Source organism: Pelodiscus sinensis, chromosome 2 (assembly GCF_052426305.1).
Source record: "Pelodiscus sinensis isolate ZL-2025 chromosome 2, ASM5242630v1, whole genome shotgun sequence".
Classification (NCBI taxonomy): Eukaryota; Metazoa; Chordata; order Testudines; family Trionychidae; genus Pelodiscus; species Pelodiscus sinensis.
Genome location: NC_143053.1, coordinates 74625902 through 74650686, shown reverse-complemented (window position 1 = coordinate 74650686; position 24785 = coordinate 74625902). Strand labels below are relative to the sequence as shown.

The 24785-nt window shown below is 43.2% G+C and overlaps 1 protein-coding gene across 3 annotated transcripts in view; it reads right to left on the bottom strand.

Annotated features, from left to right (window-relative positions):
- LOC102453472 (opsin-5-like) overlaps window positions 1-24785 on the bottom strand; it is an 85119-nt gene that overhangs the window by 42205 nt on the left and 18129 nt on the right. For 2 of the 3 annotated variants that reach the window (XM_089776281.1, XM_089776279.1), the window contains exons 3-5: window positions 9189-9276; window positions 2436-2598; window positions 1744-1871 (exon numbers count right to left, since the gene is read on the bottom strand). In XM_089776281.1, coding sequence (XP_089632407.1) covers window positions 1744-1871; window positions 2436-2598; window positions 9189-9276 — 379 coding nt within the window. Of the gene's footprint in view, window positions 1-1743; window positions 1872-2435; window positions 2599-6614; window positions 6754-9188; window positions 9277-24785 lie in introns of all 3 variants that reach the window. The other variant, XM_089776280.1, reaches the window with a different exon arrangement.

Genomic DNA, 24785 nt, shown 5'->3' with positions numbered 1-24785 from the left:
ACAAGATGTTTCAGGTCCCGCTTCATTCACCTAGATGTACGCTTCTGGCCAAAAGGAGGTTGAAGAGACAGCTTGAGAAAAAGCTGTGCCAGGAAATCATGATATAAATAAGAAATCTTCGCTGAAATTTAATTGACATTTTTTGTAGAAGCATAAAAAATTAAAGGAAATATTCAAGGAAACATTCAAGAAATCAACCTTGTCACCTTAAGATGAAAACAGGCTGCTTGGATTCACAGTGGGAAACAAATTAATACTGAACTGAGGAAGTGAGAGTCGATTGCAAAGGGGAGTTTCATGGTTGTCTTACACCCTTGTTCCTGCAACCAGTGCTGTGTGCTCCTCAGTCACAGCTAAAGATCTGGCTCCCTGCAGATTCAAAACGTGTTCCATCTTAGAATGGTTTGCAGTATAAGAACGGTCCATCTAGCCCAGTATTCTGTCTGCTGACAGTAGCCAATTCCAGATCCCCTAATGGGCATGAACAGAGCATGTACTTAAGTTATCATTCCCTGTCACTCATTCCCAGCTTGTGGCAAAGAGAGGCTAGGGACACCATCCATACCTATCTTTGCTAAGAACTATTAATAGGCCTATCCTCCATGCATTTATCTAGTTCTTTTTTTAAATATAATGTTAACACTAATGAATCTAAAGAATTACCACCCTGATTTCAAACTTAAAAAGGGCCTTCATCTAGAGAGATTCTACTAAATGTTTTGTCCCATACAAGTAGTGCGAAGTATTTGTAGGTCAGAGTTCATAATCCATGCTTTAAAATGTTTATAGCTGCCATTTTCCAGTTTAGATGATGGTAAGACTTTAAGAATATGCTTAACTGGGTGTTGCATTTTCAACATACTTTCACATTAATTATTGAACCCTCACAGTTATAATTTCTTTAAACAATCCTACACTGTGCACAGGCAAAAAACAAACAAAGATACTGTTAGTTGATGTGTGTCTTGATTCAAGAGAAAGCCATCTTTGAGCTGGAAAATGTATCTCGCTAAGAGTAAGTAGTTCTGTTGACACCATTTGCATGACTACACTTACTACAATCATATGCATTTTTCTTGCAATGCTACATCTTCAGGGATTTAAAAATCTTCTTCTAAGTTAAAAGTTACCAGGTAAGATTTTAGCACAAAAGCAAGAATATTTAAAAACCACAAGGACAGTTTGACCTCATGGTAAAATATGATTCACACATGATCTTTTCTGCCTAAAGTTCCAGTCTGCAACAAGATACCAGATTTTTAAAGTCATTCTTCGTATAGTAATAAAATGTGATGCTGCATTTTTCTTTTGACATTCCTCTTATCCTAAGAAGTGAGGTAATAAAGAAAGAACTTGAGCAGATGAACAAAAGAAGTTGAAAGAAAATATCTGACAAGGTCAAAAGTATATAGTATGCATCTCTACAATTTACAGCAAATTTAAAGTACTGAAATGCTGCTCACACCTGTCTCAAGTCAAAGATCATTGTATAAAATTATTCATAAAAACAATATTAACTTAATCCTACCTTGCTCCATTTAAAGAGTTACATCATGGTCCTTTTCTGAGTCTTTTACCTCAGCTTATGTGGGTTCAGATATAATAAACTAGATTTATAATCAAACAATTATTGTAACACACCTTTCTATATAAACATTCTCCAAGATACACATACTAGCCATTGGCAGTCTTAGCTCAAAAGACAAATATTGAACAGTCTGAGAGAGAATGAAGTTAACTTACCATAAGCTGGGAAACAAATTTTGAGGCAGCACACAGTGCTAAGTAATGTTAATGTTGTCAAACTGCAGATCCCAAAAAGTACACCACAAAATGCATAGAACAAGCAAACTTGTTTACCGTACAGCCACCTAAAAACAAAACAAAAACAAGAGTCAAGATTTAAAAGTCAGCATTCTTCTAATTTATAGGTAGATGGTAGAAAGTGACTTGTAGTGGTCATTATGAAAATGTTGACATTTACCATTTAAAACTAAAGCTTGGTCAGCAGTTAACTGAAGGAGGACATTCTTACAGAATATCTTAGTACCATTAAGAAAATTGTTGTCTGTTCCCATTTTTGAGGGAAGGGTAGAAGAAAAGAGAAGCTGTTCAATTCAGCCACTTTCTACCAAACTGTTTGCCCCTTTCTCTCTGGCACTAGCTGCTAAAAATTTAAGTCTCCTCATTCCTCTTCCTCTGCAACACTTTTAGGCTCAGTGTGTAAACAAGCGTGTGTGTGAACAAGGCCTTAGTGGAGAATGAGATGCAGCAGCTCCAAAGATGTATTTACATAACATACATTTTCTTCAATCTCTGTAATTAATCTTCCCTGTCCTTTCTACAAAAATGGCAGAATAATTCAGTCCTCTCTGCTGGCAGAGACCTCCAGTTTGTGCAGAGGATGTTAAATACCATGTACATATTGAACAAACCTGTGAGAAAGGCTGGATGTAACAGCTAGAGGGTACAAGGTCAGAGTCATACCAAGGTCACTGATGGCAAGGTTGATTATGAAGAATTCTGCTGGTTTTAGCAAATTCTTTTTCTTATAGGAAACATACAGAAGAATACTGTTTCCACACAAGGAGCAAACTCCTATAAGGGAATATAAAATAAAAAGAGAAATTCATTACTCTCATTTATTGGTTTTTCAATTGTAACAATCTTTGCAAGGAGTAATGTATTGCCAACCTATTCAGTGTTTATGTTTTCCTATGATGAAATTAATTCAACTAAAAAAGTTTTTAACACTTCATAGTCCTTATTTGGTACATCTTCCTAGGAATGCTTTATTTAAGACTCAGTTGCAATAATGATTAAGGATATAAAATATATAATGGAAAAATGAAATTAAATGATCTATTATCTCCAAATAAAAAGTTGATTTTATTAGGACTTCATATAGTTCTAGTAGATAATACACTATTTCTAACATTCCAACATGAGTATGGGGAAAGAATATTAATTTGCTCTCTAACTCTGAAAGTGTAGGATAAAGCCTAGTTCTTATAGATGTAAAGAAAAAGTATGACTCAACTAGTAGCATGCTGACTAGCTAGGTTAAAAAGCCATGTATTCAAATCCTAATACTAAAACCCAGTATTGACCTTTCAGCATAGCAGTAAAATGCTTTCCTTCACTTAATGTACCCTTTTGTTTACTCATCTAGTTAGATTTAATTTCCCCCCCTCCTTTCAGTATTTTTTCAAGTGTTCTCCACAAATTATCTTGCTTTCACTTGAAGGACTACACAGGCTATACTGCTATTTTGATTAACATGGAATTGTTGTAAGTACCAAACTTTTTAAAAGCATCCCAGGTGTCTGAGGATGGCAAATTTTTTGAAAAGAAAGAGAAGAGGGATTGAACTTTCTCAGATCTAGTCTAATTGAAGTAATGTTTAGCTGGTCAAAAGATTCTGTTCAAAACTATTTTTATGCAAAAGTGTTGTTGTTTTTCTAAATTGAAAACTTTTTTAAAACTGCTTTAAACATTTTGCTTATTTTTCACCATTATGTTGCATTGCCAATCTGCACCCACCCTGCTTTTTCCCCCCTCACTAAAAGCACTGAATGAACACTAATATGAGGGTATGTCTACACTACAGCACTAATTCGAACTAACTTAATTCGAAATAGTTAATTCGAACTAAGCTAATTCGAACTAGTGCATCTAAACCTAAAAACTAGTTCGATTTAGCGTTTTGCTAATTCGAACTAGCATGTCCACATTGAGCGGACCCTGAACCGGGGTTAAGGATGGCCGGAAGCAGTGCCGGCAGCGCATCAGATTAGGACTTAGAGCGTGGAGCTGCTGTCTCAGACTAGCCGAGGGCTGTGGTTAAAGAGACCCGACCCCCACCCCGGACAGACAGTTCTCAGGGGTTCCCCGCTCGCTTGTCTAACTCAATGAGGGACAGCAAAGCAGTCCTGGCTTGGAATGCCCTGAATGCCCACACTGGGCACATCACAGCACTCAGCCACCAGCCCGGCTGCACTTGCCGCAGGCTGCCATCCGGGGAGGGCGGCCATTCGGGGGGCTGCAGGTGAGCTTCCACCCCGAGGAGCCCGCAGAACCACCCCAGTCCTCCCCATCGGGGGCTCGTACCCCATTCCTCCCTCACTCCCTTCCACTTACCCCTCCCTAGCCCCCCTCCTGATGTACAAAATAAAGGACACGTGTGTTCAAAAACAGAAACTCTCTTTATTGAACAAAACTCGGGGAGACTGGGAAAAGGAGGTGGGAGAGAGGAAGAGAGAGAGAGTGGGAGAGGGGAGGGCAACTAAAATGATCAGGGGTTTGGAATAGGTCCCATATGAAGAGAGGCTAAAGAGATTGGGACTTCTCAGCTTAGAAAAAAGGAGACTGAGGGGGGATAGGATAGAGGTCTATAAAAGCATGAGTGGTGTGGAGAGGGTGCATAAAGAAAAGTTCTTCATTAGTTCCCATAACAGAAGGACTAGAGGACACCAAATGAAATGAATGGGTAGCAGGATTCAAACTAATATGCGAAAGTTCTTCTTCACAAAGCAAATAGTCAACCCGTGGAACTCCTTGCTGCAGGAGGTTGTGAAGGCTAGAACTAGAACAGAGTTTAAAGGGAAGTGAGATAAAGTCACGGAGGTTGGGTCCATGGAGTGGTATTAGCCAAGGGGTAGGAATGGTGTCCCTGGCCTCTGTTTGTGGAAGGCTGGAGATGGATGGCACGAGACAAATGGCTTGGTCATTGTTTCGGTCCACCCCCTCCAGGGTCCCTAGTGTTGGCCACTGTCGGCAAACAGGCTATTGGGCTAGATGGACCTTTGGTCTGACCCATTACGGCCAGTCTAAGCTCAGGGGTCAGGGTCGGGAGTCTCACTGGACCACTCTGATTTTCATGCACACCTGCTCCTGGGTTGCCAGGCTGGCAGCTATCCTGCCCTAGACGGCCACTTTCCTGTGCCTAGTGCGGAGGTCATGGATGAGGTCCACAATGTCCGCACTAGACCAGGCGGGCGCCCGCCTCTTGTGGACCCGGGCAGGCTCCCGGGAGCCGCCAGCCTGGTCCCAGGAAGAGGCGGAGGGCTGGGTGGCATTGGATGGCTGGCTCGAGCCGTGCCAGGTGCAGGGTCTGCTGGCTGGGTGCTGGCAGGCTTGCACTTGGCACGGGCACCGTAGCCAGCCCATGCCCCTTTAAGGGTTCCGGGGCCGGGAGGGAGGCAGAAGAGTTTCCCTGGTGGTGCCCAGAGTGGCCACCAGGGAAAGCGGGGCAGGGCTAGCCTCCCACTAGTTCGAATTAAATGGCTACACAGCCCTTAATTCGAACTAGGCGTTAGTCCTCGTGGAATGAGGTTTACCTAGTTCGAATTAAGCGCTCCACTAGTTCAAATTAAGTTCGAACTAGCGGTTTGTATGTGTAGCGCCTATCAAAGTTAATTCGAACTAACGTCTGTTAGTTCGAATTAACTTTGTAATGTAGACATACCCTGAGTCACTTAATACATACTGGCCTTTTTCATTTTAAATGAAATTCCTTTTGCCACTCTGCAGACTTTGAAGCATTCTTCAACTTTTAAAAACTTAGAGTGGAAGAAGGAAACACAAAAAAGAAGAGAAATGAAAAAATGAAGAAAAAACTGGGTATCATTCATTTAATGACTAAGCAGGAGGGAACTAAAATTAAAAATGTCAACATTTTAAAATATATTTTGCAACCAAGTTTGATTCAAATCTTACAGAATGGGAACACCTTTGAAATGGGGATGTAAAATCCCGTTTAATCAATGTAACATTTAACAAGGTTAATTTAACCGGTTAACTGATTAAGCAGGATTCCATGGGTGAAGGAGCCACTTTGGGCTGGAGCACCTTCCCCCCGCCCCCATCCATTGGTCCTAGGGGTCTGCTGACTGCCAGCTCCCAACCCAGCAAGGCTCCCAGCAATCAGCCTCACAGGGCTGCCAGTTTCCAGCCCCTGGCTCCATAGGGCTGCCGGTTAACTGGTTACCAGTAAGCGTTACCCAGTAAGGGTGATGCTTACCATGTAACCGGTTAACCGTTCACATCCCCACTTTGAAAGTATACACTTATTGTGAAATCATTTTTCCATATTTTCCACCAGTTCTACCAAATATTTGGTTGATTAGACATAATCTCTCTATAGGAGTCGTGATCTGAGAGTATGAAATCATATGAGGCCATTGAAGGCATGGGAATTTAAACATTAGAATTACTCTCACTTATCAACATGGATTGCAACTAGCACATGAAAATTCCATCCACGTTAGTAATACTTGAGTGTTCTCAGTAGCGGGTCTAATTAGTATGGTCAGCACTTGGCTCCATAACAACAACAACTCACCTTTTCTGTCTGCTTTCAAGGTCCCACGGCACCCAGCCCTGTTTGGATTACCAGCTCAAGCTCTGATATGATGTCCCAGCATGCACCATGTGGATATCACAACTGCTTTAGGACTCTGCTGGAGCAGGGAGCTAGCCTATGGTATTGGGGAAGGTCAGCTTTGTTGTTAGTTCTTTCATTATTAAATTGTGAAGGGAGGCAGGGACTTAATAAATTACAAAATTACATCTAACATAAAAGCTGCATTGTACTTCTTTTAACAATAACTTACCTGACACCTCCCTGCCCAATAGGCTGGTTCCTTTCTTTTACAATGTCCTGCAGCAGCTGTGACATTACGTGCTGACATAGTGCATGCTGGAAAGTCACCCTGAAGCCAGTGATCTGAGCAGGGTTGACTATCATGGGGTCTGAAAGGAAAAATAAAAAAGTTAGTAGGCAATACACCTTGCTGAATGCCTCTGTAGGTAAAGGTGGGAGATGGGGACACAATATATACTGCTGAAGTAGATGGAATTTTCACAGTTTCCATGTGCAGTTCACCTTCTTGTGAGAGCAAGTTTTCACCTTGCTTTGTTGATGATGATCTGTACGCAGAGCATCAGAAACAGAATGAAAGCATCGGCACACAATTCTAGTTTTCACCCTTGATAAGCAAACAGGAAGATCCATGTGTTGGTTGCTAATCAAAAAGTAGTTCCTGCAAAGCCAGGGGTATACACACTACAAAGAGTTTTCTTTCCAATTGCAGTTCGTTGGTCAGTCATGCCACACGTCTCCGCTCAAATTGCATACTATGTTGGTGTCGGGGGTCACCATCCAAACACTCTGCATCCCTCTTCCCCTTGATCACAACTCCCTCCCAAGCCCTGCACTCCCTCCTAAGCCATCTCAAGGTCAGAATCCTCTCCTGCACCCAGACCCCCTCCCTGGCCCTGTACCACAAACCTCTGCCCCAGGTCATAACCCCCTCCTTCACCCAAACTCCCTCTCAGAACCTTCACCTGCTCCTGCACCCCAATTCTCTACCCCAAGCTCTCTTCTGCACCCAACCTCTATCCTAGACTCCGTACTACTTCCATACAAAAGTGCCTCCCTACCACTTCTCAAAATCTTGAAATGGCCCCCTATCAATTTATTGCCCAGCCCTATTTTAAATCATACTAATCCCCAGCTATCAGTAGACCTCATAAATTAAAGCAACTGCCAGGTGGAATGGCCCGACAAACAAAAGGAGCAGTATCAAATACTGAAACAGTGATTTTAAGCCACTTTCTCTTCTATCTCCCTGCAATTTGTGCTATATGTAATTCAGCTACACTTAAGGATATGGCCTTTTCTAGCTCAAGTATGCATTTTGTTTCTTGTAAGGAATTCAATAGGCCATATTCACCAATGATATAACTGGGCTCAAGTCTAATGAAGTAAATGATCGAGATTTTAGATGCTGAGAAATCAGGAAATTCAATGTTACAGTTCTAGGAGTAACTTGGCTTCATTGCTCATGGTAGTAGGGCAGTCACCCTGCTTCAGGAAAATAAGGAATAAGTACAGCCCCGAGAGGAGGACAGCTAATCAGATGTGGGCTACAGTAGGCCAATCAGGGCTTGGCTAGGCCCTATAAGAAAGGCTCCTGGAGGAGGGGAGCACATATACTCCCTCCAGCTCTGGAGGGCGAAGGACCTAGCTGCCTGTCTGTGAGGTACCATGGATAGAACAGTGCTGAGAGAAAGCATGGTGAGCTCCAGTTTGAATAACCCCAGGTTGAGGCCCAGTGAAAGAGGCCTGAGGGGTACTAGGCTGCAGGAAAGCAGCCAGGGCTGGTGAAGGAAACAGGTCCTCACCCCTTTGCCTTTGATGAGTAACCATTTCAGACTGCAGTTTTCCCCTGAGGCAGTGGATAGATGATGACTGGCAGTTGGTCACTGAGGCAAGGTGGATATAGGGGGTTGGAGTTCCCTGAGGGAGAGAACCCCAGAGTGAGATATCACTTCTGGGGGGCAGAAGCCTGAGGGAAGGGCACTACTGCATTCTGGGAGGGATGCGGGTCCTTGATACAAGTCAGTGGAGAATGGACAAAGGGTGACGACAGCAGGTGAGACATTGTCTAGAACAGGGCGCTTTGGAAGTTAGCTTGAGCTAATTCCCAGAGTGACCAGCAGGAGGTGCTACAGCAGTGAATCATGATCCATTACACTCATGTAAGAGGCTCTAATCCTGCATCTGGATCTACTTAAATGGGATATGGTGCCCATGAGGAATGTCAATGACTTTGCTGTGATTCTTCATGTGTTCAGGGGTTTGCAATTGCTGGATTTAGATGCTGAAGTGGGATTTAAGAATTCAATATTAACAGCAGACCCAGAAATATAAAATGGTCCTGTCCAGAACCTCAGCTGGTAGAAGTTGATTCCACTCAGACCAATAGAGATATGCTGATTTGTAACAAGGATGTGTAAATGGATAGGCTCAAGGTCACAGTTATAGTAAGAATTGATTTTTGTCAATTTAAAATTTTCAACTGTAATATTGGTAACCAACCAAACAATATTTAATTACTTAATTACTTCCAAAGTTAACGTGGTTTTTATTGTCAAACTATTATAGTTGATTAAAATGGAATGGGTACTTTCTTTTTATGAAAAATTGTAATTAGATCAATTCTTCTGTTTTATTGTTATGAAAACGCTGAAGTAATTAGTGTCAGTAATAATCTCCATTTTCAAAAGCTCTCATCAAACATTAAAGCTCTTTAATTCTCATCAAACCTTTGGAACATAAAATCAGAATAATGAAACAATGCAGGGAGAGCTCTAAAACATACTTACCACCAAAACATACTTACCAAACACTGCGTAAAGCATTCCAACAATAATATCTGCCCCTTCTGTTATTTTGGATTGGAATGTTGCATTAACAAGATAGGAACCCATCTGAAAAACAAGAAAAGGGAATTCAATGCCAGAGAATCTCTCTGTTGGGTTTTTGAGAGACTAGCAATAAGCTGTCGGGGGGGGGGGAGCTGGTTTGATGTTTCTAGTGTTTAAATGACAGATTAGAAGATGAATGATATGGCATGGGGTAGTTCTGAGGAAGATCTGTTTATATCAACCTTCAGAGGTGTACCTTTGACTTAGAATATGAATACAACAAGATTTTTCAAAAAAGTGCTATGGGATTCCATACATCTCCATTTTAGAATACTCTTCTTAAGACACATTAAGAGGGCGCTGAATTTCAGAGAGTGGCTGTTCAGCACGTTCCAAAGATAGGGACACAAGTCCAAAAACCATGGAAGTAAATCTAAAATTAAATGGAAGTCAGAACAGACCCTAAGTGAGTCTAAAAATATATATATATAGAACTCTACAATGCATGTAATTTACACTTTTCCCCTACCTCTTCAACATGTATGATACATCAATATACACACTTAACTCTTAAGTTATTTATTACATGCTTTGATTCATCTGGGTTCACACCCACTTAGCAACATGTAAATAATGCTTTACATGTTTAAATAGACCATTGTTTAAAGACAAATATTGAGGTTCAAGAGAGAAAGCATTCGAACTATTAAACTACAAATTATCAATATCATGTCAAAATATATTAAGTAAATATCCTTAAACTGGGCTATAATAAATTCTCCAAAAGCAATGTTCTTTCTTTGCCTCTCTGTAAACTTCTATCATCAAAGGAAATATTGCTGACAAAAATTTAATCCTTACAAATCTATTTATAGCATGTGAGAACAGAAGCTCACAATGAAGAAGCCCTAGAAGGCCATGCTAGAGTTAGCAATCACAGAATAGTTCCAGGAGACCTGGGGAGATAGTCATCAAGGCCCACATCCTCAAAGGTATTTAAATTCTTAACTTCTATTGGTTTCAGAGCAGCTGGAGAAATTGCTGAGCCTTCCTTGGCCTTCAGTGGCAAGAAGAGTGGCTGAAGACTACAGGGCCTTGGAGCAAATGAGCTGCAGTTCATTCCATCTGAACCTCCAAGGGAACATGAGAGGATGCTTCACTACCAATCCGTTGGGAACTGAATTGTAGTGCACATCTCAAAGCAATGCTATATAAACCTACAAGAAATCCATTAGGAAGGTCTCAAGAAAGTAATGTCCCTTCTTATTTTCATGTCCTATGGAGGCTACTGCAACATGGATAATGGGACTGGTAAGACTCAGGTGGAGCTCTTCCTCAATAGAGGAGACAAATGACAGTTCCTATACAAACAGAATAGTGATAGAGATGTAGCCGTGTTAGTCTGGGGTAGTTGAAGCAAAATGCAGGACAATGTAGCACTTTAAAGACTAACAAGATGGTTTATTAGATGATGAGCTGGAAGTGGGTCTGGCCCACGAAAGCTCATCATCTAATAAACCATCTTGTTAGTCTTTAAAGTGCTACATTGGCCTGCATTTTGCTTTCCTATACAAACAGACTGGCAAAGGCAAAGCAACATCTCCTGAGCCTGGCCATGAGCCATTGCCATAGGAAATACTAGATATAACTGCTACTCGCAGCCTTTTCCCCTTCTCAAGTTTCTCTGACTGTGCCTAGTGATAAAAAATAAAGGTCCATTGTTCTTTCTCTTCTGTAACAGGCACATGATTAAGCACCTTAGTGGCAATTTCACATTCCCCCTCCCCCAATCCCTTAGCATAATAGCAGAAAGTGATGTAGTTCATGCAATTTTGCACACTGGGTTTTAGCACAGCATGTGAAATGTTAAAACAAAAAGAAGGTACAAAAAAGTCACCTTAGCAATGGCCCAATATTCTCAGTAGGGTCTGTATTTGACACACTATATTTGAGCTAATCACTGTATATGCGCATTTAGTAATGTCACAGCCTACTTCACTCCTGCAATATTGTAGGTAGAGATCATCTGAATTCATCTTTTCTTAACTGAATTTGAATTAAGTCTATTAAGTTTCATTCTTGCTATTCCATGGATTTTAAAACAAATTTTTACATCCTAAACTGGTATAAACAAGCTTCCGGGGGTAGCCAAGTTAGTCTGTACAGAAAAAAACAACAAATGGTCTGATAGTACTTTATAGACTAACAAAACACGTATAATCAATAGAGTTACACTAATTCAGACCATCTAAGTGCCAGATCTCTACTTGCAGTAGCAATCATGGCCCTTAATTATTTATTTTTCTTAGTTTTATCTTTTGGACCATGAAATTGGTAGGGCCTGTTTTGGTCAATTTCATGGCCATAATTTTTTTTTTTAATTGCAAATCTCATAATTTCAGATATTTAAATCTGACATTTCAGGGATTTAGATATTTCAGATATTTAAATCTGGCAACTCTACGGGTTGTGTTGCCACCAGCAGAAGTAAGGATAGCATGGTATGGTAGTGACACCCTTACTTCTGCTGCCTTCAGAGTTGGGACCTTGGCCAGCAGCTGCTACTTTCCAGTAGTCCAGCTCTTATGGGTACATCTAGACTACGTTCTTTTTCGAAAGGAGATATGGAAATTCAGCACTAATTTACGTATCTTCTTCCGACAGCTTTTTTGAAAGCTTTTTTTTTGAAAAAAAAAGCAGTTTAGACACGGTTCTTTAAAAAAAAACACCCTTTTTCGAAAGAACACTGCACATCTCATTTTTTGACGAAAAAGGATTCATTCGAAAAAGCGGGGTTTTTTTCCAAAAGAACTACATCTACACTGCTTTCTTTTTCAAAAAAACTGATTTTGAAAAAGCGATCAGAAGATATGCAAATTAGCACTGAATTTGCATATCTCCTTTCAAAAAAAGAATGTAGTCTAGATGTACCCAAAGGCAGCAACACAGAAGTAAGAGTGGAATAGTATGGTATTGCCACCCTTAAATCTGTTCTCTGGCCACCCAGTAGCGAAGGTAACACAGAAGTAAAGGCGGCAGTACTGTGACCCTCCTACAATCACCGTGCAATCCTCTTCCAATGCAATCCCTTTCTGAGTCAGAACCCCCAGTTTGAGAAACACTGCTCTCCCTGGTGAAATCTGTATAGTATAGGTTAAAAGTACACAAAAGACCAGATTAATGGGAGACCACAGATTTTACAGTCTGGGACACATTTTTCATGGCCATGAATGTGTCAGGGCCCTATTTATTAGGGAATGCAATTACTGGTAGGAATGTTCTCTGAAACAATATTAAATCAAGAGAATGTAACATTTGAATTTTATTAAGTTTATTTTTAATAAATCATTCATTAACCATCAGCTGTAGCACTGACTATTCACAGAAGAAGTTGGATTCTATTTACTAGTGTCCATTATATAGTATTTGAGCAGCCTCAAAAGAAAGGGAATGAAGTGGTCTAGGGTAATTATAGACCAGATAGCAAGCCTAACATTGGTACCTGAAAAGATACTGGCACAAATTACTAAATAATCAGTTTATAAGCATGTAGCGAATAACAGAGTTATAACAGTAGCAGATGAGATCTACCATCAATCAATGGTGGCTGCACCTCCTGAGCTGTCTGGGTGATCGATGGGGTATTATTCTAGGGTCAAGATAGACACGTGATTGGAAGAAAAGGGTATCATGTGACCTCTCTAAGAATCCTCCCATTACCCTCTACCAATTGGAATGGGAGGACAAAGGACCTCCCCAAGAGTGGATTTAATCAAAGGAGTCACATTCTGTGGTAGGGTGACCTGCCCAGAAGAGAGATGGAAAAACCACTGTATCAGCAACCTCTACCATCTCTGGAAGTCCAAGTACCACAGAGAAGAGGTCATCTCGTTCCAAGAATGCGTGTTTTAGAGATTGTGGAAATACTGAGAAAACATGGCCTCTTTCGCCACAACCGTGAGACCTTCAGAATTTGTTTTGTCTCTGAGGGCCTCCAACCTCCTGCAAAGAAAGTGCTATATCAAAGACCGTTCTGAAGAGGAAGCGTTGCAAACGCTTTTTTATGGCGTGCAGTCGAGTTCGGGCTGACCAGGAATGGCTTGTTCAGGCATTGTAGAGGTGCCTGTGGGAGCCGGAGGTGGTGGCATATGTGGCTTTGTAGGTGCCACTGCCTCATCAGCACTGACTGGTGCAGAGTGCTTACGTTCTGACTCAGCTCTCCTGGCTGGTGCAGACTTGGCTTCTGGAGACTGACAGCACCGGGGAACAGAAGGCTTGAGGCAGTGCTGGTAATAAGCATGCCGGGGGAGCCCACAAAACCTGTGAGCCTTTACAGGGTGGTGAGGCAGCCCTGTCAACGGGCTTTTGCTGTCCCCGGGTCTCCTCAGATTTGTCCGATGGAGATTGTAGGGACTTTTCCAAGAGAGGTTTTTGAGCACATTTCATGGTCTTTTCTGGCTCTGGCTGTCATATTCTGACAATGTGGGCACTTATGTGCTGCATGAGTCTCTCCCAGGCATTTAACGCAGGAGGCATGCCTACCAGAAATAGGCATCAAGTCCCAGCATGAGTTGCATCTTTTAAAGCCGGGGAAACCCGGCATGTTGATGGAAAAAAGCCGTGGCGGCGGGTTTTTTTCTTTTTTAAGTAAACGTTGAAAACTGTCGTTAACTGACTAAACTGAAGAATTTTGAGACTAACTATGGTATTCCTTTGTTTTTCCTGTCAGAAAGAAGAGCATTGCTCTGACTCCGTCTTCAGCTAAGGACGGTAGAAAAGGAACTGAGGGGATTCACGCCTCATGCGCACTCAGCAAGTGGCAGGAGCATGAGACACAGAGTGCGTAGGCGCGGCATGAGGGGCACTGCTCACTAAAAACCTCCCATCAGCAGCGCAAGGACACACCGAGACCTGAATGGAGCACCCACAGGGACACCCCTCGATGAAGAAAGTATGCTTACAAAATGTTCAGAGGACATCGAACTGGGGGTAGGGTTGCAAAAACTTGGAGGACAGGATTAGAATGTAAAACAACCTTAAATAAGAGAACTGATCTGAACAGTACAAGATATAATTCAATAAACAGAAGTGCAATGTACTTCACTTAGGACATAAAAATTAAATGCACACGACCACAGTGGGGAATAACTGGCTTTAAAGAATCTGGGGGCTTTAGTGGATCACAAATCGAATGAGTCAACAATATGAAGCAGCTGCAAAAAAAGGATACGTTTCTGGGATTTATTAACAGGAGTGTCATATGTAAGATACAGGAGGGCATTGTCCAGCGCAATTAAGTGCTGGGAAGGCCTCCACTGAAATTCTGTGTCTAGTTCTGAGCACCAGACTTTAGGAAAGATGCAGATAAAATAGAGAAAATCCAGAAGACAGCAACAAAAATGGTAAAATGTTCAGCAAACTCGACCTATGAGAAAAAGTTTAGAAAAATAGGCATGCTTTAGTCTTGAAAAAAGATGATCGAGAGGGGGACAAGGCAGAAGCCTTCAAATACATCAAGGATTGTTATAAAGAGGACAGTGATCAATGGTTCTCTCTGACCATTGGGCTTTATGAAGAGAAAGGGGGTGCTAAGTTAGATATTTGGAAAGACTTTCTAATTATATGGGTAATGAAACTCTGGAATAGGCTTCTAAAGGAAGTCATGGATTCCTTGTCACTGTAGGCCAGTGGTCTCCAACCTTTTTATACCCAAGATCACTTTTTAAATATCAGGGCAAGCCAGGATCTACCCCATCCCTTCCCTGAGACCCCACCCCTTTCTTGAGGCCCTGCCTTCTCCAAATCTTTCTCCAAACCTATCCGTTGCTAATGGAAACTCACTGTTCATTACATAATTACAACCAGGCCATTTTGCTAGTGTTGCAGCTGGGGAGAAGTGTTTAATTTAAATTATTTAAATAGATTAAGTGTTTTAACTGTCTCGTGTAGTTTACCAAACTTCATTTTAAATAAACTTAAACATTATGTCCATGTTTTCTTTATTTATGGCAGGAGTGGGGAACCTTTTTTGAGTTGGGAGCCACTGATCCACAGAAAAATCAGTTGGGGACTACACAGCTGAGAGGCAAGAAAATTCCATAATCCTCACTGATGTGGCCTCCAATTGAGACACCTCACTCCTCTGGTATTCCAGCCCCTACAGGGTGAGGCGAAGGAGCAGGGAGGACTGAGGTTCAGGGTTTCCTATAGGCCAGAATTACTTTTTTGGAGTTCCAGAGTTAGTGGATTTTTGGACCCCCTTAGGCTCTGGGGGGGAACAAAAATAAGGAGCTCAATGTGCAGGACTGGGCTGCCAGCGAGTGGGATAGGGATGCAGGATCTGCATGGGAGGTGGGGTGCAGGATGGGGTGAGGAGGCAGGTATGGAAGGGAGTTTAGCAGCAGGAGAGGGTGGGGGTATGAGAGGGAGTGGAGAGGCAGGAGAGGCAGTAACATAGAAAAGGTGAAAGGGTGAGAATACAGCCAAATAGCTAGCTGGGGAGGGGGGCAAAGAAGTGGGGAGTCAAGGAAAGTGCAGCTTCTGCAAAATAACATTGTATCCCCCCTCACATCTTCCCTCTGCTCCAACCTCGCTCCCCTCAGCCCTGTGATCCTCCCAACCTGATCCCCTGCATCGTCCCATTCCCCCTCAGTGCAACCCCGTTCCCTCCCATCCTGTCCCCGCATCCTCCTTCACCCCACTCCTACTCCCACATCCTTGTGTCTCCAGCGCACTTACCAGCAGGACAGCAGCACTGGGACTCGCAGCCTCTGGGGAGTAGCGCTGGGGAGAGGAAGAGGAGGGGGCAGAGTCTCTTCCCTGCCCGGCCCAGCCCTTTGCCTGCAGTCAGCAGCTCTGGGGCTAGGGCAGGCAGAGCCGAGGGTCACCCAGGCCTGGCTTCAGCCTGGCCAGGCACAGCAGGGCACTGGGGAAGGGGCTCCCTGATTACCGCCCCCCCACCCCCCCGCCTGCAGGGAACAGCTTGGTGTAGCCCCACATGTGCCAACCATGCAGCCCCCTCCCGGAGCAGGAGGCAAGAGCAGGGATGTACATGCACCTCTTCCCTCCTCTCAGCCGGCAAGCTAACCAAGAGGAGCAGCTATCCGGGTGGCTGCCCCTCTTTGATCCAGATTAGGTAGAGCACGGTGCAGCCTCAGCGGGCTGAATGCTGTGACCAGTGAGGCTGCGCCACAGTCCAGCTGAGCCACAGTCCAGCTGAGCCGGATCAAAGAGCGGCGGCCGACCAACCATCTGGCCACAGCAATCAACTCCTAGAAGCACCACAATCTACCGGAAGATCACAATCAACCAGTTGGTGACCACTGCTGTACATTTTTAAGAGTAGGTAGGACAAACAGCTGTCAGAGATGCTCTGGTTTAGTTGGTCCTGCCTCAGTGCTGAGGGCTCGACTTGCTGACTTCTCACAATCCTTTCCACATTTTTATGTCTCTTCATAGAATCAATAGACAAACAAACAACAGCGGTCCAATTTTATTTCATACTTCCTCTGATGCAGAACAGATAAAAATTCCTCTCTCTTGGCCTGTATGGAGATATCTGGCTTTGCTACTAGTGGCAGTCAGGGGCAATTCTCGTTTTCAGTGAAGCACAAATGCTGCGATTTTGATCATCCCTTTCATGAGAATGCAAACGAATGATGCTTCCTTCCCTGCACCTGAATTATGACCCTGCAATGAGTGTCATGGGTTAATCATTCAATCGAGGAACAAATTTCTCTAGAAGACAAATAAACTGTGACTGGATAAGATGTAAGTAGTGCTTGTCAGGCACTAGAACTAAGCAGCACTGATTCAAACAAAATTGCATGAAGGTGAGTTGCCTCTGCAATTGGAGCTTCAGTTAACATGCCGTGCAAACCTCCTGCCGGTGCTCCCAGGCCCAGCCTCAGGCCGAAGGAAGCTGGTCTGAGGGTGGCAGTGTGGGCCAGGTCAGGCTGGCCCAGGGGCAGGGGAGGCTGAGAAGGCTTCCTGCTGACACGCCCCTGGACCACACTGGAGCCAAGAGGTCTGCAGAGTTCTCCCATCAGTCCCCCTCTCAGACCCAAGCAACTGCTTCCTTCCTCCCAGTCCCAGAGGCAACAACCAAACCCTGACCTTACTTTAAAGTTAGGATAAGAGGAAGTTGCCTTCCAAATTTGTTGGTCCTAGCTGTTACTGTTTAGGAGGAGTTCTTGAATAAACCAACAGACAGATGCTTCTAAAATGTATACATTTTATAAATATATAAATTTATACTTAAAATGTATTTAGAATAGAAGACTTACCCAGCATTCCTCCAGGGAAGACTTCCTCAGCATTCCTCCCGGTTCTTCAGGGCACAGAACTTGTGGTGTGTGTGTGTCAGGAGAAAAGGGGATGCAGGAGGCTGGGGTGTGTGTGCAAGAATCAGGGATGGCGGGTGAGTATAGGCTCAGAGCAAGAGAGGGTGAGGGGCTCAGGGCAGGGGATGAGGTGGCTGCTTCCTGATCCCTAGGGCTGGTCCTGGGGAGGTAGGGGCCACATGACCCAGCCACCAACTGCTTCCCAGGGCTGGAAAGTGGCAGCTGCTAAATGGTGCATAGCAACAGTGCACCACAATTTGGCTCAAAAATAAACAAAGAATGCGGTATCCAATTGAAAACGTAGGCTAGTTTTATAGGAGTAAACTGTAACTACTAGCAATGGATAGTTATTAAAGCCAAGCAAACGAGGAGGTATTTTTTTCTGCAAGTGTTTGATTAAGAAAGTAGATTTTGTTTTAACTATATTAATGACTATGGTTAGGTACATTTTTTTAGTCTAAAACATTTTTTTCAACCAAAAAAAACCTGCAGTTTAGGATCAATAAGACCATTTCACAATTTTGTCAAATTAATTCAATTGAAAAAACAAAAACAAAAAATCAGAAGTGCCAAAATAAAACATGTTCGTGGGGAGAGGGCGGAGTGTAATTTCACAAGGGGGCTTAGGCACCATTAACAAAACCAAGGAAATGAGCCACTTATCCATCACAGCCCCAGGTTAGTGCATCATTTCAGATTTGGAAGCGCTGGGTTCAAGCTCCTACACCAGATCAGGCATCTTGAACCCAAGTATTCACCCCCTCATGTACTGCCCTAGTCAACATGACATTGGGTAATCGGAGGTGAATCTCTAGCAGTGTCTCCAATTAAAGCTGCTCCATTTTGTATTAGAACACCAGACTATAGACCACATGTGGGCAAGATACCTTTCATGGGCCGCATCCAGCCCGCCAAGCCACTGGATCCAGCCCACAGATCACCCTGCCAGGACCCTCAGGCACACGGCAGTCACTGTTTTAAGCACAGGGCTGTGCCATGACACGTTCTGCTCTGGAAAGAAGGAGAGGCTTTAGGAGATCTCCCCACCCCTGAGCCCAATCCTTCGCTCCTATTGTCTGGAAAGAACCAGCCAACTGGAGCTGAGAGATTGGCCTGGGGGCAGCACAAACCTCTCCCCTGCTCCCAGAACCTAAAGCCACATGGAGGGAGCAGCCTGCACTTTCAAGCGGTCTGGGGCTTCAGCAGGCAGGAAGCCCAGCCTGCCTTGAGGGTCCTGCCAAGCTGCTGGCCGGGAGATACTCAGGTAAGCGCCTCCCAGCCAGAGCCTGCCTCTGGCACCCCATCCTCTCCTACACCCCAACTCCTTCCCCCAGGTAACCATCCAAACCCTCTACATCTCCTTTCCCCAGGTCACAACACCCTTCCAGACTCTGTACCCCCTCCTACACTGCTCCCCCAGGCCAGAATCCTCTCCTACACCCTCATGACCCTACACCTCAATCCCCTGACCAAGGTCACAACCTCCTCCCTCACCCAAACTCCATCTCAGACCCCACACCCTCTCCTGCACCCCAGTCCCCTACACAGTGTGCCCTTCTGACTCAACCTCCATTCTACACCCCACACATCCTCCACAGAAAAATGCGGTCCTGAACCACTTTCCAATATCTTGGAGTCACCCCCCCAAAATATTATTGCCCACCCCTGCTATAGAATCATTCTCTCTCTCTCTCTCTCTCTGGCCCTATGATTGTTATTTATACAAATGTATTTATTACCTTTACAAAATTATTTTTACAAAGCTTGAATACTTTCATTTTTGGGCTTCCCTGTTTTTTTATTTTTTTGAGGGAGAACTGTGAATAACCTAAAAATATCTTTTATTGACACAGCTCTATTCATAATCCATTTGTCTTTGATATCTGGGAGCATTCTGCAGCTCGAGTCTCAGTGTGAACACAAACAAAAACCACTTTTTGCTTGCACACTCAAATCTCCACTAAAATTGTATTTCAAAATATACCTTTGGTTGCAAATTTGGCATTGTTAGTTGCGTATTTCGGATGATTTTGTTTCTCGATCATGAATGCATGACTTCTGCAATTAATCCACCAACACTGAGAAAACTAGAACTAAGTCAAATTTTGCTTTGTGCTACTGCCTAAGGACAGACCCTAGAGTTTATGAGAGTTGACAAGACCAGATGTGATGGCATAGCAACAGTCCAGAATAATGACAAACCCATGATAAATTACAGTAATAGCTTAATTTTTCCATCACACAACAGTTAATACAAGACAACATAATTTGCAGTGCTATCACGTATTCTATCAGTTGGACAATACAGAGAGTGCTGTTGGCTTCAAAGGGAATTGGCAACACTGAGGGAGAAATCAGTGTGATGGCACATATTCTTATCATCAGAGCCTCTAGAGTCTGAATAGTACCTAGATGTTGATAGCAGCTGTGGCCCATCAGTATTTGTTTTCATCCACACTTGGTCCTTTATTTCAGATATGGAAACTTGGCACAATGCTTTGTTTTGTCATATCAAAGTTATATGACTGTAGTGCATGGAGCTACTTCTGAAGATCATTTAGAAGATGAAACTAGTACAGAATGTGCCACCACTATATGGAACAACATACATACAGTGTCACTAAACTGTTTGGCTGGGCCAAACTGAGAGTCTTCCAGATCAGGCTTCCTAATTCTCTTCTGTAGATAACATCATGAATGGTTTTTGCAGTTTTCCCCCTAAACCACAACAACTATTTTCTACTTTTTTATTCTCCTCTTCTGTAATTTTTCCTTCTTCACCTCAGATTATAGTTTATTTTTGTAAAACAGAATGGGAAAATTATCTTGCCAGTAATTTTTATCAGTAATCAGTTTTAAACCTATTTTATAAGCCTAGCCTGGCTTGTCCAGTTTGGGACAAGGAAATGCAAAGTTAATTACTTAACCCTTGAAATCATCTGGGAGAACAGCTTAATCATTGGAGTGAGAAGTTTGGCTACCAGTGAAATATACAGACTTGTAACATCATATTGGATTAGCATTCAGGGCTTGTTCTGGAAACTGGTTGCAAAGAATTCCCCTCCACCTCTCTTACCACACTGAGGTCAGGGGGCTGCCAAATTTTCCCAGCAAGGTGAGAGTGGCAGCTACAGACTCCCAGAAAGGGTGGGGCCTCAGGTGGAAGGGAGGGGCTGGGATAGCCAGCCCTCAGTGCTACTGCTACTGCAGTGCTACTGCTCCCTTCACAGGCAGCCATCAAAACAGCCTGAAGCACACTGTGAGGTGCTCCAAGGTGCTCTGGTAGTGATTTAAAGGGCCCAGGGCCCAGTAATGGCAGTTCTGGCTGAGAGCGCCAGGCCCTTTTGAATCACCAGGCCCTGGGGCAGTTGCCCCTTTTGCTTCCTAACCCAGGCTATATCAACACTGCACACCTGGGTTGGCAACATATGGTGTACATGTAGCTAAACACCACTGAAAAGCAAACTATGTACATATTGTGGTGCGTAGCTACCACAGTCAGAGAAAGATTCTGGCTCACCACTGCTGGAACCCTTCACAACCTGGCAAAGCCTTTCCCCATAACCAGAATCTTTCCCTGTGGCAGGAAGAACTCCAGCAGTTGGAAGGCAGCAAGAGCCGACACTGCTAAGAATAGCTTGTGTAGATGGGAAAGCACAGCTTGGGCAAGCAGAGCCATACAAGTACATACCTGCAGCCATCAGGAGCAATTTTAGTCACTCTTAAACCATGTCTCATCAGTACACTATAGCAAAACAGGCATGAATGGCCGAGTAATTCTCTCTCTCTAGCCCAATGAATGCTGATTTATACAAATGTATTTATTATCTTTACAAAGTTATTTATACAAAGCTTCAATATTTTCAGTTTTGTCTTTTTGTTTTTTTATTTTTGGAACTGTGAGTAACCTAAAAATATCCTGCATGTTCAGAAGGTTCAGGGAGTAGCCGAGTTAGTCTGTTACAGAAAAGAACAACAATTGGTCTGGTAGCACTTTACGGACTAACAAAAAATGTAGATGGTATTCATGAGCTTTTGTGGGTATATCATCTACATGTTTTGTTAGTCTATAAAGTGCTACCAGACCAATTGTTTTTTTCTAAAAATATCCGTTATTGACACGGCTCTATTCATAACCCATTTGTCTTTGATATTTGGGAGCATTCTGCAGCTTGAGCCTCAGTGTGAATACAAGCAAAAACACTTCACTTGAACACTAAAATCTCCACTGAAATTGTATTTCAAAATATACCTTTAGTTGCAAATTTGGCATTGTTAGTTGCATATTTCAGGTGACTGTTTCTTGACCACGAATGCATGATTTCTGTAATTAATCCACCAACACCGAAAAAACTAGAACCGTGCTAATCTACAATTCAAATTTTGCTTTGTGCTACTGCCCAATGGCAGACCCTACAGGATTAGGGTTAAGGCTACGTGGACATGTACAAAAGAAGAGTGCAGTGTAGATGCACCCCACTTTAATGCAATTTTGTATGTGGTTTGGCAGCATATTGCACTGCATAGGGATGGAGCCAAGAACTTCCTCTGTCAACCTAGACCTTATGAATTCTGCTTGCACTATAAACAATTACAATAATTTCTGAGAGTCATCAAGTGAACTCAACCATCAGACTTTATCTGCAATTCTGAATTTTATTTGGTTTATGGCTTATCTATCCTAATTTTTCTATAGCTCTGCATCTAAAACATTAGGCTTCTAGATCAGTGGATCTCAATCTGTGGGTCAAGACCTCTTTTAATAGAGCCTCCAGGGCTGGCACTAGACTTCCTCAGGCCCAGGGCCAAAACCAAAGCCTGATCCCCAACTCCCACAGCCGAAGCCCTTAGGCTGACAAGGCTCAGGCTGCAACCGCAGCCCTAGGTGGCGGAATTCAAGCTTTAGCCTCCCTGTCTGGGGTGGCAGGACTTGGGCAGGCTCAGGCTTCGATCCCCCACTCCTGGGGTTGTGTAGTCATTTTTGTTGTTAGAGGAGAGCACCATAAAATTTGAGAACCCCATTCTAGATATATAATATAAAGGGGAAATGTGGGAAAACCGTTTAAGAGTGCTGGTTCCTCATGGAACACAATCAGCATTTCAAACCAAATGTGAAATAAAATGGTGATTAATCTTATTAACCACCATCGTGCAGATTGCAAATTTGTAAAACTACACAAACCAAGAATTATTCACTGAAGACGTTTACAATTTCAAATAATTAATCAGCATTATTTTGCAGTCTGTTCATTAACAGGAAAATAATTTTCAGACGATTTGCTCCTTTCTATTGCCAACAATTTTCCTCTGAATGTTCTTCGGTTTAGCAGAAGCTCTATTGTCCTGATTAGTCCCTTTATGTTTCTTAGAGACAGCAGAAAATTATGTTTGCGGTTGTTCAACTGAACATTGTAATTAATGTCAAAACAATTAATTTGACTCTGGGACCTTCAAAATCTGATTTAGTTTGGGGAAATTAGATTCTATTCATCACAAGGGGAAAGGGTAATAATATGAACATAGTTACAGTGTCACATAAATTACACTAATCTCTTTGTTGAACAAGAACATTCTAAAAGTAGTTTTGGTTCCAAATAGCAAGATGTTTTGCACTAATGACTGTATAATTAGCAGTATTTGCAAGTCAAACAAATATGTAGCTGCTTTGGTTGATCCGTGAAGCAACTCTACCTAAAGAATAGCAGTTCCCAGGAGTTTTATATGTACAGGCAGTCCCCGGGTTACGTACAAGATAGGGACTGTAGGTTTGTTCTTAAGTTGAATCTGTATGTAAGTCGGAACTGGCGTCCAGATTCAGCCGCTGCTGAAACTGACCAGCGGATGACTACAGGAAGCCCGAAGCAGAGTTGCTCTGCCCAGGGCTTCCTGGAATCAGCCTCTGATCAATTTCAACAAGCTGAATCTGGACGCCAGTTCCGACTTACATACAGATTCAACTTAAGAACCCCAGGCGTCCCCAAGTCAGCTGCTGCTGAAACTGACCAGCAGTGGCTGAATCAGGAGCCTGAGGCAGAGCAGCTGGGGTGCTGCCGGGTTGGTCCAGTAGCACCCAGAGAGGCGCTGCGGGACCAACCGGCAGCGCCCCAGCTGCTCTACCACAGGGATCCGGAGAAAAGCATGGTCTGCTGGGGGTGGGGGGCGTACTAGCTGTGCCCGCCCCCCCCCCCCCCCAGCAGACCAGGGAGATGGGGAGCAAAGCCTCTGAGGACGCCGGGCGCCCAGACACGCCGCAGCTTTTCCGCTGCCGGCGTCCTCAGAGGCTTTGCTCCCCGTCTCCCTGGTCTGCTGGTCTCCAGCAGACCAGAGAGATGCGGAGCAAACCCCATTCATAACTGCGGATCCGACTTAAGTCGGATAGGCGTAACTCGGGGACTGCCTGTACTAATCTCCATTCTAGATCAGACACAAGATTTGAAGTGCTAATGTGTGGAGGCAATGCCTGTTCTGAAAATATATTTTCTTTATCACCCTAACCATCTTCAAAAAGTAACACTAGAGTTCAAGCCAGGAATTTGGTTTTCTAAGAGCTTTAGTCTTAGAAAAAAGAATGTGTTTCAACTATGAAAAGACCATATGTACAGCTAATCCCAAAATTGATCCATCTTCAGTTTTAGGAGTGGGGGAGATGGAGATAAGAGAAACGTAAATAAAAATCTAGGCTCTAGGGGAGCTGGCATATAGCTGTGGCAGAGACATCTGTGACTGACTCACTGTGTCCTATATGCTGAGAAAAAGTTTACCCAGCAAAGATTCTTAAACCGCAAATGTGAAGTTACAATATTGATGGGATTTTAAACTTGTTAGAAAAATATCAAATTTTATATGCATTTTTTTCATTATGGCAGCACCATAGTGTTGTGCTGCAAGATATTAATGTCAGTCATCAATCACAGACTTGGTAAAAGTCAGGTGTACTACATTCAGGCTACATGAGGGAACAATTAAATGCCCCCTTTTTGGTGATAGCTGAAACAATAGAAGCCACCACCGAAGGCAGGGGAAATCTTGGCGAGGACCTGAGCATAACTTAAGACATAATACCTATAGGATTTTCCCAGAGACTGATTGCAAATACAGGGGCTGCTATGTAGATTCACATGCTCCTTCAACCAATCAGACAGAGAAAAAAAAACAGAACAGAAGGAAAAAGGCAGCAGATTTCTGATCAAGGAAATGTCCCCTCATTTGTTTCCATTGTCTTCTGAGAAA